The sequence below is a fragment of the Amblyraja radiata genome, chromosome 24 (genome assembly GCF_010909765.2).
Source record: "Amblyraja radiata isolate CabotCenter1 chromosome 24, sAmbRad1.1.pri, whole genome shotgun sequence".
NCBI lineage: Eukaryota > Metazoa > Chordata > Chondrichthyes > Rajiformes > Rajidae > Amblyraja > Amblyraja radiata.
Window position 1 is genome coordinate 18,419,350 of NC_045979.1, and position 17,445 is coordinate 18,436,794.

The 17,445-nt window shown below is 44.8% G+C and overlaps 1 protein-coding gene across 2 annotated transcripts in view; it reads left to right on the forward strand.

Annotated features, from left to right (window-relative positions):
* Positions 1 to 2,396: 2,396 nt before the first annotated feature.
* Positions 2,397 to 17,445, forward strand: part of LOC116986815 (mitogen-activated protein kinase 12-like) — a 48,712-nt gene continuing 33,663 nt past the window's right edge. The window contains exons 1-2 of one of the 2 annotated variants that reach the window (XM_033042538.1): positions 2,397 to 2,634; positions 2,817 to 2,946. In XM_033042538.1, coding sequence (XP_032898429.1) covers positions 2,534 to 2,634; positions 2,817 to 2,946 — 231 coding nt within the window. In that variant the 5' untranslated portion in view covers positions 2,397 to 2,533. Of the gene's footprint in view, positions 2,635 to 2,816; positions 2,947 to 16,961; positions 17,011 to 17,445 lie in introns of those variants that run through there. The other variant, XM_033042539.1, reaches the window with a different exon arrangement.

The window sequence follows — 17,445 nt, forward strand, 5'->3', positions numbered from 1 at the left end:
TCGTGTTAAGGGGTCAGAGTTTTAAGCATGTTTAATTGTCATATGCCTTGGAACTCAAAGAATGAAATTCTTGTAAATTGACTAAATGAATTTTACTCCAGATGTTGTCTTTTTTGGGGGGTATAAACAAGCAGTGTCTGCATTTCCTCATTACAGAATTAAATTCTTGTTGCATCTTTACAGGCACAGAAAATGCAAAAACACGGCAGGTAAATAAACAATACATTATCAGTGTTTAAGAAGGAACTGCAGATGCTGGAAAATCGCAGACAAAAATGCTGGAGAAACTCAGCGGGTGCAGCAGCATCTATGGAGCGAAGGAGATAGGCAACGTTTCGGGCCGAAACCCTTCTTCAGACTGATAGGGGGTGGGGGGAGGCGGGGAGAAGAAAGGGAAAAAGGAGGAGGAGCCCGAGGGCTGAGGGAGAGGTAGGAAGGGGAGGAGACCGCAAGGGTTAACAGAATTGTGATAATTTATCAGTTCTCCTAGGAAGCTAAACCATAAATGATCAGTTCTCCTAGGAAGGTAAACCAGCCAAAGTATACAATGCACCTTAGTGCAAAGTCCATGGTAGATCATTGCTGAGGTAGGGTTGTGGTTAGTGGTTCATAGCTCATAGTTGAGGGGAAGACGTCCTTGAACTTCTCGGGCTCCTGTGTCTCTTCCCGATGGTAGCAGTGAGATGAATGTGTGGCCATCATGACGCGATGTTTGATGATTGCCGTCTTCAGACAGCGCTGCCTGCAGGTTTTTTCAATGGCTGGGAGGTCGATATCGTCCTGTGATGGATTGGGCAACGTCTGACACTTTCTGTACTTTAGAGATACAGCGCGGAAAGTCTTGAGTCTGCAGCGACCAGCGATCACCCAGACTAACACTACCCTACACACTGGGGACAATTGACATTTTTTTTCTGAAGCCATTTGACCTACAAACCCACACGTCTTTGGAGTGTGGGAGGAAACCAGAGTACTCGGAGAAAACCCACACAGTCACGAGGAGAAAGTACAAACTCCGTACAGACAGCACCCGTAGTCAGGATCGAACCCGGCTCTCTGCCGCTGTAAGGAAGCAACTCTACTGTTGCGCCCCCATCCCGCCCGCTGGCTGTGAACACTGAATGCAATACATTAAAATAGAAGGTGGTAAGTGATTTGTACTTCACATGGAAGGTGTTTGGGTATCTGAGGGAAGAGATGAGTGGGCAGGTGTTGGGTCTTTATATAGAAACAAAGAACTGCAGATGCTGGTTTATACCAAAGAGCAGGCAGCATCTCTGGAGAAAAAGTATACGTGACGTTTTCGGTCCGATACGTCACCTATGCTTTTCCTCCAGAGATGCTGCCTGACCTGTTGGATCTTTATAGTTTGATTGAAAGATAAAGCATGGAAACAAGGCCCTTTGGTCCACGCCGACCATCGATCACCCGTTCACACTGGTTATACGCTATCCCACTTTCTCATCGACTCCCTACAAATCAGTTGCAATTTACAGAGACCAATTAACGTACGAGCCTGCACATCTTTGGATGTGGGAGGAAATGAAAGCACCCAGGGCAAACCCATGCGGCCACGGAGAACGAACAGACTCCACACAGACAGCACCCAAGGTCTGCATCGAACCCATGTCTCTAGTGCTGTGGGGCAGCAGCTGTGACAATGGGCGCTTGTTGTCATGATGTTCCATGATGAAATGATGTACACTGTGGACAGCTTGATTATAGTCATGTATAGTCTTCCCGTTGACTGGATAGTACGCAACAGAAAGTGTTGCACTGTATTGGTACGTGAACCATAAACAGCCACTCCCTCTTCTCCTCTCTCAGTTCAGGCAAGAGGTACAGAAATGTGAAAACCCACACCTCCAGATTCAGGGACAGTTTCTTCCCAGCTGTTATCAGGCAACCGAACCATCTTATCACCAGCTAGAGAGCAGTCCTGACCTCCCACCTGCCTCATTGGAGGCGTTCGAACAATCTTTAGTTGGACTTTATCTTGCACTAAACGCTACTTCCTTTATCCTGTATCTGTCCAGTGCAAAGTCACTTTCCGTTGACTGGATACCACGCAATTAAAACATATTTTTACTGTACCTCGGTACACGTGACAATAATAAACTAAACTAAACTCTGAGATGGAGGGGTGTCTAGATAAGTGTTAGTGGTGGATGTGGAGGGCAGACTGAAAATTGGCAGCAAAAGTACAGTACTGTACCAATTCGCTGTGAATATGAATCAGTTGCTGAATAATCATGTTGACTGAATAATCATTTCCTTCGCCAGGCTGTGTTGTTGATTTACCGCCTAACCTGTAGAGCCATGCCTTCGGTGTCTGGGAGCTGCGAACATGTTCTTTCAAATGCTTGCCTTACCTTGTGACACACAAAACACAACACACACCCAACCCCCGGGGCGGGTCACAGCTTCCCAGGCAGGAAGCGATTGTTCCCATTACTTTACCATCACAAAACCCTCCTTGGATTGCCACTCCACTGCTCAAGGAGGCGGCGGAGAGTTTGGCAGCTTTTAAAACATGTGTGCTGCCAGTTATAATATCGAGAACACGCTGTGGGAAGTGCGGGGGAGGTATGCGAATCTCTCTCCCATCGGTTCTGGAGCCTACGGGACCGTGTGGTAAGTGCGTTCAGTAGGTGTGTGTGTGTGTGTACAACATGTGAAGACTTTGGTCACTTTGTAAGCAATGCAGGTGCAAAAAAACTCGAGCTAGTGTCCTCTCTGTGTGCAAATGAAACGGCGAGTATCACCACATTGGGTGAAATATCAATATTTGTTTCAATCTGCATTTTAACCAACAGCTCGGCAACTGACAGGCGGACGGGACTCAAGGTCGCAATTAAGAAACTCCATCGCCCCTTCCAGAGCGAAACTTTCGCCAAAAGAGCGTACAGGGAACTCAAACTTCTCAAACACATGAAACATGAAAACGTAAGTTTGGCAGCGACCCATCCGTCTGGCCCTTCGGCCCTTCAGGAATTATATCTCCTCGGCATTCTTAAATAACAAGTAAAGTTACAGGGGAAAAAAACATCGAAGACAAAACGAGTTTCAAACATCACCAGAGTCTCCTAAAACAAATTCTAGATTGCATTGGTTTATTAATGTCCCGCCCCTGAGGTGCAATTAAAAGGTTTTGTTTGCATGCTATCCGATTAAATCAGATTGAACATATTGGACACCAGGACAATCAAGTCATATACAAGTACAAAGAGAAAAGTACCAGAGCACAGAATATAGTTTTATAGCTTTGTAGCGTTACAGAAACAGAGAAAAAGTCCAGTCAAGAATGGGGTAGGTTGGAAGATCGGGACCACATCCTAACTTGTTAGAGGACCCTCAGTAGTCTTTGGGTGTTGCTGGCATATGGTAGCGGAGACCTGGGTTTGATCCTGACTATGGGTGCTGTCTGTTCAGAGTTTATCCTTTCTCCCTGTGACCACGTGCTCCAGTTTCCTCCCACATTCCAAAGACATGCAGGTTAATTGGCTTCTGTAAATTGGCCCTGGTGTGTAGGGAGTGGATGAGAATGTGGGATGTACAGGCCACCTAACAGTAGTGGTGAAGTTGGAGATGGTATCAAACAGGAAATTAGAAATGCGTGCGACAAAGGCAAAACCGTTATAATGGGTGACTTCAAACTACATATAGATTGGGTGAATCTTCCTTTAGTACTCTGGGACTCACTAGGGTGCTGTACAACTGTAGAAGGACCTCTTTGCTCCTATACTCAACTTCTCTTGTTATGAAGGCCAACATGCCATTAGCTTTCTTCACTGCCTGCTATACCTGCATGCTTACTTTCAGTGACTAATGAACAAGGACTCCCAGATCTCGTCGTACTTCCCCTTTTCTCAACTTGACACCATTCAGATAATAATCTGCCTTCCTGTTTTTGCCACCAAAGTGGATAACCTCACATTTACCAACATTAAACTGCATCTGCCATGCATCTGCCCACTGACTCAACCTGACAAAGTCACCCTGCATCCTCACAGTTCACACTACCACCCAGCTTTGTGTCATCTGCAAATTTGCAAATGTTACTTTTAATCCCTTCATCCAAATCATTGATGTATATTGTAAATAGCTGCAGTCCCAGCACCGAACCTTGCGGTACCCCACTAGTCACTGCCTGCCATTCTGAAAGGCATGCGTTAATCCCTACTCTTTGTTTCCTGTCTGCCAATTTTCTATCCATGTCAGTACCCTACCCTCAATACCATGTGCTCTAATTTTGGCCACTAATCTCCTATTCGGGATCTTATCAAAGACTTTCTGAAAGTCCAGGTACACTACATCCATTGACTCTCCCTTGTCCATTTCCCGAGTTACACCCTCAAAAAAAGCATAAGATTAGTCAAAGCATGATTTCCCCTTCGTAAATCCATGCTGACTCGGACCAATCCTGTTACTGCTATCAAAATTCCCTGTTTTCTCTCTCCCGCATTTCTTAAAAAGTGGGATAACATTAGCTACCCTCCAATCCACAGGAACTGATCCTGAATCTATAGAACATTGGAAAATGATCACCAATGCATCCACGATTTCTAGAGCCACTTCCTTAAGTACCCTGGGATCCAGACCATCAGGTCCTGGGGATTTATCAGCCTTCAGTCCCATCAGTCTACCCAACACCATTTCTTGCCTAATGCATGCTATCCAATCGGATGAGATAATAGTTTAGTTTATTACCACGTGTACTGAGGTGGAGTGAAAAGTTTTTGTTGTGCTAACCAGTCAGTGGAACGACAATATGTGATTATCATCTAGCCATTCACAGTGTACAGATGGACGATAAAGAGAATAATATGAATAACGCATAGTGTAAGATAAAGACAATAAGGTCTGATCATAGATAGTCTGAGGGTCTCCAATGAGGTAGATAGTAGTTCAGGACTGCTCTCTAGTTGTGGTAGGATGGTTCAGTTGCCTGATAACAGCTGGGAAGAAACTGTCCCTGACACAGGAGATGTGCGTTTTTACGCTTCTATACCTTTTTCCTGATGGGAGGGTGGAGAAGAGGGAGTGGCCATGGTGCGACTTGTCCTTGATTAAACACGATACATAAATACAATCAAGGCAAAGGAGAAGATACAGAGTGCAGAATATAGTTTTCAGCATTGTAGCGCATTGAAGATAGACACAAAGTGCAGGAGTAACTCAGTGGGTCAGGCAGCATCTCTGAAGAAAAGGAATAGGTGACGTTTCAAGATGGAACCCTTCTTCAGACTGGAAGTAGAGGAAGGAGGGAGGACTGTCAGGTTTATGGGGAGAAAGCAGGAGAAGGGTTGGAACAGCTTGGGAAAAGGCATTTCGGCCCACTTAGCCCACGCCAACCAACGTTCATCCGTCTACACTAGTTCTATGTTATAGAAACATAGGAATTAGGTGCAGGAGTAGGCATTTCGGCCCTTCGAGCCTGAACCGCCATTCAATATGATCATGGCTGATCATCCAACTCAGTATCCCGTACCTGCCTTCTCTCCATACCCTCTGATCCCCTTAGCGACAAGGGCCACATCTAACTCCCTCTTAAATATAGCCAATGAACTGGCCTCGACTACCCTCTGTGGCAGGGAGTTCCAGAGATTCACCACTCTCTGTGTGAAAAAAGTTCTTCTCATCTCGGTTTTAAAGGATTTCCCCCTTATCCTTAAGCTGTGACCCCTTGTCCTGGACTTCCCCAACATCGGGAGCAATCTTCCTGCATCTAGCCTGTCCAACCCCTTAAGAATTTTGTAAGTTTCTATAAGATCCCCTCTCAATCTCCTAAATTCTAGAGAGTATAAACCAAGTCTATCCAGTCTTTCTTCATAAGACAGTCCTGACATCCCAGGAATCAGTCTGGTGAACCTTCTCTGCACTCCCTCTATGGCAATAATGTCCTTCCTCAGATTTGGAGACCAAAACTGTACGCAATACTCCAGGTGTGGTCTCACCAAGACCCTGTACAACTGCAGTAGAACCTCCCTGTTACTATACTCAAATCCTTTTGATATGAAAGCTAACATACCATTCGCTTTCTTCACTGCCTGCTGCACCTGCATGCCCACTTTCAATGACTGGTGTACCATGACACCCAGGTCTCGCTGCATCTCCCCTTTTCCTAGTCGGCCACCATTTAGATAATAGTCTGCTTTCCTGTTTTTTCCACCAAAATGGATAACCTCACATTTATCCACATTATACTGCATCTGCCAAACATTTGCCCACTCACCCAGCCTATCCAAGTCACCTTGCAGTCTCCTAGCATCCTCCTCACAGCTAACACTGCCCCCCAGCTTAGTGTCATCCGCAAACTTGGAGATATTGCCTTCAATTCCCTCATCCAGATCATTAATATATATTGTAAATAGCTGGGGTCCCAGCACTGAGCCTTGCGGTACCCCACTAGTCACTGCCTGCCATTGTGAAAAGGACCCGTTTAGTCCTACTCTTTGCTTCCTGTTTGCCAGCCAGTTCTCTATCCACATCAATACTGAACCCCCAATGCCGTGTGCTTTAAGTTTGTAAACTAATCTCTTATGTGGGACCTTGTCGAAAGCCTTCTGGAAGTCCAGATACACCACATCCACTGGTTCTCCCCTATCCACGCTACTAGTTACATCCTCGAAAAATTCTATAAGATTCGTCAGACATGATTTACCTTTTGTAAATCCATGCTGACTTTGTCCAGTGATTTCACCACTTTCCAAATGTGCTGCTATCCCATCTTTAATAACTGACTCTAGCAGTTTCCCCACTACCGATGTTAGACTAGCTGGTCTGTAATTCCCCGTTTTCTCTCTCCCTCCCTTCTTAAAAAGTGGGGTTACGTTTGCTACCCGCCAATTCTCAGGAACTACTTCAGAATCTAAAGAGTTTTGAAAGATTATTACTAATGCATCCACTATTTCTGGAGCTACTTCCTTTAGTACTCTGGGATGCAGCCTATCTGGCCCTGGGGATTTATCGGCCTTTAATCCATTTAATTTACCCAACACCACTTCCCGGCTAACCTGGATTTCACTCAATTCCTCCAACTCCTTTGACCCGCGGTCCCCTGCTATTTCCGGCAAATTATTTATGTCTTCCTTAGTGAAGACGGAACCAAAGTAGTTATTCAATTGGTCCGCCATATCCTTGTTCCCCATGATCAACTCACCTGTTTCTGACTGCAAGGGACCTACATTTGTTTTAACTAATCTCTTTCTTTTCACATATCTATAAAAACTTTTACAGTCAGTTTTTATGTTCCCTGACAGTTTTCTTTCATAATCTATTTTTCCTTTCCTAATTAAGCCCTTTGTCCTCCTCTGATGGTCTCTGAATTTCTCCCAGTCCTCCAGTATGCTGCTTTTTCTGGCTAATTTGTACGCATCATCCTTCGCTTTGATACTATCCCTGATTTCCCTTGTTATCCACGAATGCACTACCTTCCCTGATTTATTCTTTTGCCAAACTGGGATGAACAATTTTTGTAGTTCATCCATGCAGTCTATAAATGTCTTCAATTGCATATCCACCGTCAACCCTTTTAGAATTAATTGCCAGTCAATCTTGGCCAATTCACGTCTCATACCCTCAAAGTTACCTTTCTTTAAGTTCAGAACCATTGTTTCTGAATTTACAATGTCACTCTCCATCCTAATGAAGAACTCAACCATATTATGGTCACTCTTGCCCAAGGGGGCACGTACAACAAGACTGCTAACTAACCCTTCCTCATTACTCAATACCCAGTCTAAAATAGCCTGCTCTCTCGTTGGTTCCTCTACATGTTGATTTAGATAACTATCCCGCATACATTCCAAAAAATCCTCTTCCTCAGCACCCCTGCCAATTTGACCACACCTGGAGTATTGTGTGCAGTTTTGGTCTCCAAATTTGAGGAAGGACATTCTTGCTATTGAGGGACTGCAGCGTAGTTTCACGAGGTTAATTCCCGGGATGGCTGGACTGTCATATGTTGATAGAATGGAGCGGCTGGGCTTGTGTACTCTGGAATTTAGAAGGGCGAGAGGGGATCTTATTGAAACATAAGATTATTAAGCGATTGGACACGCTAGAGGCAGTAAACTTGTTCCCAATGTTGGGGAATCCAGAGCCAGGGCCCACAGTTTAAAAATAAGGGGTAGGCCATTTAGAACGGAGATGAGGAAAAACGTTTTCACCCAGAGAATTGTGAATCTGTGGAATTCTCTGCCTCAGAAGGCAGTGGAAGCCAATTCTCTGGATGCTTTCAAGAGACATTTAGATAGCGTTCTTAAAGATAGCTCTTAAAGAGTCATGGGATATGGCGAGAAGGCAGGAACGGGGTACTGAATGTGGATGATCAGCCATGATCATATTGAATGGCGGTGCTGGCTCGAAGAGCCAAATGTCCTACTCCTGCACCTATTGTCTATTGTCTATCTATTGTCTAAAACAATGCTGTTCACTGTAGCACCATGCACGTGACTATAATAAATCTAAACAACACCTAATTTCAATGCATTTAATTATTACTGAATTAAAACACAATCATCATGCCATTCCATGGGCACTCATCCTTCCCACTGGACTGCTGAATTCAAGAGTCAAGTCTGTTCTCTAATGTTAGGTAAACATTGCATTTTCCAATTTTAGGTAACTATAACACCCCCCCCCCTCCCTTCCTCCACCCCACCCCTTTCCCACCCCCTGTGTCCCACTTGTACCTATGTCTCCCCAGCCCCTCCCCTTCCACCTACATCCTTTCCTCTAGCTTCACAATTCACAACACTTCAATCCTTTTGTCTGACACCTGTCTTTGTCCAACCATCTGCCTATCACCCCCCCCCCCCCCCCCCCCCCCCACTTCACCCAGTAATGATCTATTGCCTGCCAGGCTTTATCCTGCCCTTCCTCTTTTCCAGCTTTCATCCCACCCCCCACCAGGCAATCCATCTGCAGAAGGGCCTTGATGTCAAACGTCAAGTATACATGTTCTCCAGGGATGTTGCCTGGACAACATGGTCCTGTTGAGTTACTCCAGCACTCTGCGCCCTTTTTCTCTCTAGTCAAGAGTGTATAATTGTTATATGTACTGTGAACAGAACAGACTGTAGCACAGCAGGCCTGTAAACACAATAGCAGGTTCAGTGCAGGCTCAGCAGAGAAATCCCATACATAGACACAAAATGCTGGAGTAACTCAGCGGGTCAGGCAGCATCTCTGGAGAAAAGGAATAGGTGATGTTTCGGGTCGGAACCCTTCTTCAGACTGCCACCCTGAGCTGTGGGAAATCTAAAGCAGTACGTGGCCTGGATCAGAAATTAACTGAGCAGGGAACTGATCTTAGCCACATGTAGTGAGCTGGTTATGTGTGTCTACTAGTAGAGAGATACAGCAGAGAGAATGGGGTTGAGGGGGACTGCCTAATTTTGCTCCTATAACTTATGAACTTACTAGAGGTAGGAAACTTTGTTCAGACTGAAAAGTCTGAATGACAATAAAGGATACTTTACTTTACTCAAAAGGCCAGAACAAATTGTAACGCATCAGTTCCCTGGACAAGCTTGATTTTTTTACATCATAATCGTGTGTGTTGTTGATGCTGTTTTTCCAATTGCTTGTTTCGAATGTGAATGCCAACGAAATATCCAAAGGGGCAATTTGGCCAACGGCTATCAGGATGCATCCCAACTTGGTTTGGGAACAGCTCCATCCAAGACAGAAATAAATTGCAGTGAATTGTGGACGTAGCCCAGAACATCATACAAGCCAACCTCGCTTCCATTGACTCCATTTATACTTCACGCTGCCTCGGCAAGACCAGCAGCATAAGCAAGGACGAGTCACACCCTGGTCACTCCCTCTTCTCCCCTCTCCCATCAGGCAAAACATATAGAAGTGTGAAAACACACACCTCCAGATTCAGGGACATTCCTCCCAGCTGTTATCAGGCAACTGAACCATCCTATCACCAACTAGAGAGCAGTGCTGAACTACTATTTACCTCATGGGGGATCTCTGATCGGACTTTACTGGCTTTACCTTGCACTAAACGTTATTCCCTTATCATGTATCTACCTATACACTGTGAATGGCTCTATTATGATCTTGTATAGTCTTTCCACTGAGTGGTTAACAGGCAACAAAAGCTTTTCACTGTACCTCGGTACACATGACAATAAACTAAAACTGAACTGTACTGAAACTGGCTTAGACTGACAGTGGGTCAGATCGACAAGGCATCTACAGCTGTCAGAACCTACCCCCCCCCCCCCCCCTCCTCCTTCCTCTGCCCCCAACCCAATCTTCAAAGTTCTTGTTGGCACAACAAACTGCAGATGCTGGCTTACAAAAAAAGCACATGAAGTACTGGAATAACTCAACAGGTCAGGCAGTACCTCTGGAGGACAGGGATAGGTGACGATTCAGGTTGAGACTCGTCTTCAGGTTGATTGTACTATGGGGAGAGAGAACACTGGAGGAGAGGTGGGGGTTGCGACAAAACCAGGCAAGTGATGAGCAGTGACATCCATGTTCTCCACAGATGCTGCCTGACCCTCTGAGTTACTCCAGCACTTTTGAACTTTTGTTCTTTTGGTTTGTTCGTTTCTATACCTTTCATTCATTTGTTCCTTGTACCTTTTCACAACTCTAGTTTCCCTCTCCCATGTCTCTCAGTCTGAAGAAGGGTCTTGACCCGAAACATCATCTATTCCTTTTCTCCAGAGATGCTGCCTGACATGCTCAGTTACTCCAGCATTTTGTTTCTTTTGAGGGCTCCATCTTGAATGAATGGCTGCAGACTGTAAATATAAATATCTGTACAGTGCTACCTGGAACAACCACAATTATTCAAAGACATAGATTAATGAACAGCTAGATCTACTTTGAGAATTCAAAATCTATTATTCTCAATGTTCTTCCACCATTTTGATGCTCAATATGTAAATTTGTTATAGAATCATTGAGTCTTATAAGCACAGCCACCAAGATGTCCTATTTACACTAGTTCCACCTGCCTGTGTTTGGCCAATATCCCTCTAAGCCTGTCGTATCCATGTACCTGTCTAAATGCTTCTTAAACATTGCAATAGTACCTGCCTCAACTACCTCCTCCGGTGGCTCATTCCATACACCCACCACACTTTGTGAAAATTTTCAACTCAATTTCTGTACCTGTTAAATTCTGACCACAGTTTGCCACAATTGTTCATGTGAAAAGTTAATTGCAAAACTGTTCCTGCAGATTGTAATATGTGCTGGACGGTTTGTTAGTTGTGAAACAAACTCGGGAAGTGAATTCTAGTTATGTACGTCACCTCCTGTCAGCTGATTAGCTCAATAAAATGCTTCACTTACTAATGTGGTTTTTATTCTTGTGTTAGAAATCTGATGTATTCGGAGTCATCTGCATCAGATAATGTGTGGTAATTACCTACTTGCTCGAGAAAATTGCAAATAATATAGAACCTATCTGTACAGCACAGGAACGGGCCCTTCGGCCCACAATGTTTGTGCCAAACATGATGCCAAGTTAAACTGGTCTCATGTGCCTGTACATAATTCATATTCCTCTATTCCCTGCACATCCATGTGACTATCTACAAGCCTCTTACACATCACTGTCATATCTGCCTCCGCCACCAGCCTTGACAATACGTTCCAGGCCAAAACCACTCTCTGTGTGAAAAAAAACTTGCCCCGCACATCTCCATTAAACCTACCCCCTCTCACATGCCCTCTAGTGTTGAACATATCCACCCTGGGGGAAAAAAGGTTCTGACTGTCTACCCTATCTATGCCTCTCATAATTTTATCTGCCTTTATCGAGTCCTCAACCTCTGACATTTCAGAGAAAACAATCCAAGTCTATCCAACCTTTCCCTGTATCTGAAACCCTCTAGTTCAGGCATTATTCTGGTAAAGCTCCTCTGCACCCTTTCCAAAGCCTCCACATCTTTGCTGTAATGTGGCGACCAGAACTGTACGCAATACTCAAACACGGCCTAACCAAAGTCCTATGAAGCTGGATCATGATTTCCTGACTCTTCTATTCAGTGCCCCTCACTTCTATTCAGTGCCCCAGGCCTTTACTACCCTATCTATTTGTCTCCTCTTTGATGCCTGGTCTGGTTTGCTAATTGGAGATGAAGAACGCAAGGTGCTGGAGCAACTCAGCGGGTCAGGCAGCATCATCGCAGAACACGGATAGGTGACGTTTAGTTTAGTTTTTTGTCACGTGTACCAAGATACAGTGAAAAGCTAACTTTGTGTGCTAATCAGTCAGCGGAAAGACAATGCGTGATTACAATCATGCCACCCACAATGTACAGATACATGATAAAGGGATTAATGTGAATAACTTTTAGTGCAAGATAAAGTCCTGAAAAGTCCAATTAAAGATAGTCTGAGGTTCTCCAAGAAGTCTCTGGGGAGGTCGATAGGCTGCAAGTCTTGATGGTTGCAGTAGGCCTCACCGGTCGGGCCCTCGTGGCGCCAAGAATTGTGTCAGGATCCTTCTCCAGACTGATTGTAGTGGTGTGGTGGGGGGGTGGGGGCTGGTGGGGGGAGAAAGCTGGAGAACACTTGTTCCTTGTGGCTGCAATTTGGATAGTTGAGAACCAAGTCACCTGACATCGGGTGAACGCTGACTGAAAGAAACAGCTGAGGCGAGGATTTTGAAATGGATTTTGACAGCCAACAAAACATTCAAGTGTTGAGCGGCAGAATATCGATATTCATGGTGAAAGATATATGCCCTACATTGTATGTTTATAAACAACGGTCTCTGATCACCTAGTAACCTCCTGCATTTTCCACACACTTTGCCAATCTCCTTATTTAGCATCAAGCACAATCTCCATTTCAGTCCCCTGGGACTTTGCTGAAACGCAAGGCAGAATAATAGTTATCCCTGAGAACAATTACATTATTTGGGCGCAATGTCTCTTTGTCAAAAGTTGCAGCAGGATCTTGGCCAGGTGGGCTGAGAAATGGTTGAAGGAATTTAATAGAGAGAAATGTGAGATGTTGCATTTTGGAAAGTCTAACATGGGCAGGACTTACATTGTGAATGGTCTGTGAATGACTCTGGGGAGTGTTGTGGAGCAGAGGGGTTTAGGAGTGCAGGTACATAGTTCCTTGAAGGTGGCATCACGGGTAGATAGGGTGGTCAAAAGGTTTTTTGGCACGTTGGCCTTCATTAGTCAGAGTATTGTGTATGGAGGTTGGAAGGTCATGTTACAGTTCTCATAAATCGGTGGTCTAACCGAGGGGATGGAGCTCTTACTGTTACCAATTGTAATATTCTACATTTTAGATCTAAAAATGAAAAAGAATAACAACAGATCCCTGGGGCACACATCCAGCCCAAAGCATTGACATCTATTCATTCCAGCTCCATTTATTTCAAGACTTTAATGACTTCAGCTTTCCGAGCCCCCACTCCCTCATCTTTACTATGGATGTTCAGTCACTCTACACCTCCATCCCCACCAGGAAGGCCTTAAAGCCCTCCATTTCTTCCTCGACCACAGAACCATCCAATTTCCCTCGACTAGCACTCCACCTAGCGGAGCCGGTCCTCACCCTTAACAACTTCTCCTTCGACTCCTCCCACTTCTTCCAAGTCCAAGGCGTAGCTATGGGCACCCGCATTGGCCCCAGCTGTGTAGGGTACATTGAACAATCCCTGTTCCAGGCGTACATTGGCCCTATCCCCAAACTCTATCTCTGTTACATTGATGGCTGCATCGGTGCTACCTCCTGCACCTATGCAGAAATCATGGACTTCATCAACTTCACCATCAATTTCCATCCAGCACTTAAATTTACTTGGACCATCTCCGACACCTCCCTCCTCTTTCTTGATCTCACAGTCTCCATCACAGGAAATAGATTATTGACTGGCGTCTATTACAAACCCATTGACTCCCATAACTATCTCGACTGCACTTTATCCCACCCTGCTTCCTGCAATGACTCTATCCCCTACTCCCAATTCCACTATCTATGCCACATCTGCGCCCATCCGAGATGTCCTAATTCTTTAGGGAACGGGGGTTCCCCTCTCCCATCATAGATGAGGCCCTCACTCATGTCTCCTCGGTACCCCACAGCTCCACCCTTACTCCCTCTCCCCCAAGTGTCAACAGAAACAGAGTCCCCCTGGTCCTTACATTTCACCCTAGCAGCCATCCCATACAATACATAATCCTCCAAATTTTTCGCCACCTCCAACGGGATCCCACCACCATCAACATTTTCCCATCTCCACCCCTTTCCCTCTTCCGCAGAGACCATTCCATCCGTAACTCCCTGGTTAACTCATCCCTTCCCACCCAAACCACCTCCTCCCCAGGTACCTTCCCCTGCAACCGCAGAAGATGCAACAACTGTCCCTATACCTCCTTCCTCGACTCTGTCCAGGGACCCCGACAGTCCTTTCAGGTTAGGCAGAGCTTCACTTGCACCTCCTCCAACCTCATCTACTGTATCCATTGTTCGAGATGTGGACTCTTATACATCGGCGAGACCAAGCACAGACTGGACGATCGTTTTGTTGAACACCTTTGCTCAGCCCACCTGAACCTGCCTGATCTCCCAGTTGCCAAACACTTTAATTCTCCTTCCCATTCATACCCAGACCTTTCTATCCTTGGTCTCCTCCATTGTCAGAGTGAGGCTAAATGCAAATTGAAGGAACAGCATCTCCTATTTCACTTGGGTAGCTTGCAGCCCTGTGGTATGAATATTGATTTCTCTCACTTCAGGTAGCCCCGGCATTCCCTCTCTCTCTCTATCCCTCCCCCACCCAAGTCGCACCAGCTTCTCGTTTTCACCCAACAAACAGCTAACAAAGGCCTGTTTCCTTCCTCATCGTTACTTTTTTGTATATCTTTCATTCATTGTTCTTTATCTCTCTAAATCATCGTCTATATCTCACGTTTCCCTTATCCCTAACCAGTTTGAAGATGGGTCTCGACACGAAACGTCACCCATTCCTTCTCTTCAGAGATGCTGCCAGAACCTGAGCTTTTTGGGTCTGTTTTCCATCTATTTCAAGACTTGTTTTGGATACATTCGCAGGGTTTTGCAATTTTCTCACAAGCCCCTTCTCTGGCACTTCATCAAACTTCTAAAAATACTTCAACAAACATTCCATTATTTTTCTCTGTATATTCTGCTGCAGCTTCAAAAAAAATTGCCCTTGGTCAAACATAAGCTTCTGCAGTGGAGGTTATTGCCAATTAATTTAGCTGTTTACAAATATTATTACAGATTATGAATTCTAGCAACTTGTCCATTATTCCTTTGTTAACTTGTTTCCTTTTTAACATCTTCCCTTTTCACAAGCGTACCAATTGCAGTCATTCCATTCTTTGGCACAATTCCTATTTCCAGATTTGGAGAATTTTCTACTTTCATCCTTGTTAAGTATTTCCATTTTTCTACTTGTCTTTTTTCTCCCCATATTATCCCAAAGACTTCTCTCCCCTCCATTTTATTCCCCATGTTAAACTGAGGTAATTTATTCGATATTTCTAGGCTTCACAGTATGGGTTAATTGGTCTCAGTAAATTGCCCCTAGTGTGCAGGGAATGGATGAGAATGTGGGATAGCATAGAACTAGTGTGAACGAGTGATCGATGGTTGGTGTGGACTCGGTGGGCTGAAGGGCCTGTTTCCATGCTATATCTCTAAATTACACTTGAAATTAAAGCTTATTCGGGCAGCAGAGTGGCCGCAGCAGTAGAGTTGCTGCCTTACAAAGCCGGAGACCTGGGTTCGATCCTGACTATGGGTGCTGCTGTGCGGAGTTTGTATGTTCTCTCCGTGACCGCATGGGTTTTCTCTGGGTGCTTCACTCTCCAAAAATGTGTCGGGTGGACACGTAGATTAAATGGAGTTGGTAAAATTGTCCCTAGTGTGGAAGATAGTGCTAGTATAAGTGGTGTTCATTGGTGGTTGCTGACTCAGTGGGCTGAAGGGCCTGCTTCTGCACTGTATCTCTAAAGTCTAAAGTTATGTTTAAATAATTTGCAGAATTAGGGAGGGTTTGATAACCTGGAGTCCAGCTAGTCCACGTCAGGAGAGTGCTGTGGTCAAGCTGATTCATTTACACTATGCTTTGCTATTACATTAGATTCCACTGCAAGAAATGTTCACAGCACCTCATTTATTTTAGTTGCAATGTACGTACATACACAAGCGGCCCTGTATGAAACACAAGGGACTCTGGAGGCACTCAGCGAGTCAGGCAACATCTTTAGAAGAAATGGATAGGTGACATTTTGGGCTGGGACCTGTCTTGAGATTGGGAGGAATGATCCACCCTCGCTGAGTCTATAGGTGTTGTGGGTCAAACACAGTACAGTGATGTCCCAACTTATATGTTTCTAAATATTTGTCTGATAACAATCGACAGAGAAAGTTTTCATAACTGTGAGGCTCAACTGAATTAAATACTTTAGAGAACAAATAGCTTTTTTTCCCTAACACTTGCCGTAAGAGTGTTTTTTATCAGTCCAGGTGTTGTGGAAAGGAAATGTTTGGTGAATGAATTTATTGAGAAATATTTGGCAAAGATGAAGTTTATCCTGGCTTGCTTTCTTGGGTTTCATTAGCTTCTATCCATTACCCGAGAATAAAGGACAGAGTTCATAAATTCATAAGTTCCAGGAGCAGATTAGGCCCATCAATTCTACTCTGCCATTGAATCATGGCTCATCTATCTTTCCCTCTCGACCCCATTCTCCTGCCTTCTCCCCATAACTCCTGACACCCGCACTGACCAAGAATCTGTCAATCTCCGCCTTACGAATACCCAATGACTTGGCCTTCACAGCCGTCTGTGGCAATGAATTCCAGATTCACCACCCTCTGATGAAAAAAAATCCTCCGTTTGGTGTTCTGAGAATCCTAACAACACTTTCTGTCAAGCAGTAATTCTTTTCCTCCCTCCGACTTAATATGGAACTTAGGATTGAAGTGGAGTTGGCGTACTTGCTTGCATCTGAAATATTTCACCTCTCGCAGGTAAATCAAACCTGTTGTCCAATCTCTTCTGCATTGTTGCTGACTTGCCAGTGTGTGCTCTGCTCACTCTCTCTGCACGCTGAGGCCTGCGCGGACGAAGCCTTCTCCATTCCGATGAGAAGCCGGAGAACTGTGTCGATCTCCATGGATACTCCCTGACTTGCTGTACACACCCAATGTCTAGTGTGTTAATTTCAGATCTCCGGTGGCCTGAGAAGTATATTTCAATAAACCAGTTCTTTGGGATTGAATGTGTAGGAAGGAACTGTAGATGCTGGTTTTAAACCGAAGATAGATACAAAAAGCTGGAGTAACTCAGCGGGTCAGACAGTTGCCTGACCTGCTGAGTTACTCCAGCTTTTTGTGCCTATCCTTGCGATTGAAGGTGACGTAGAACATCGAACAGTACAGCACAGAAACAGGCCCTTCGGCCCA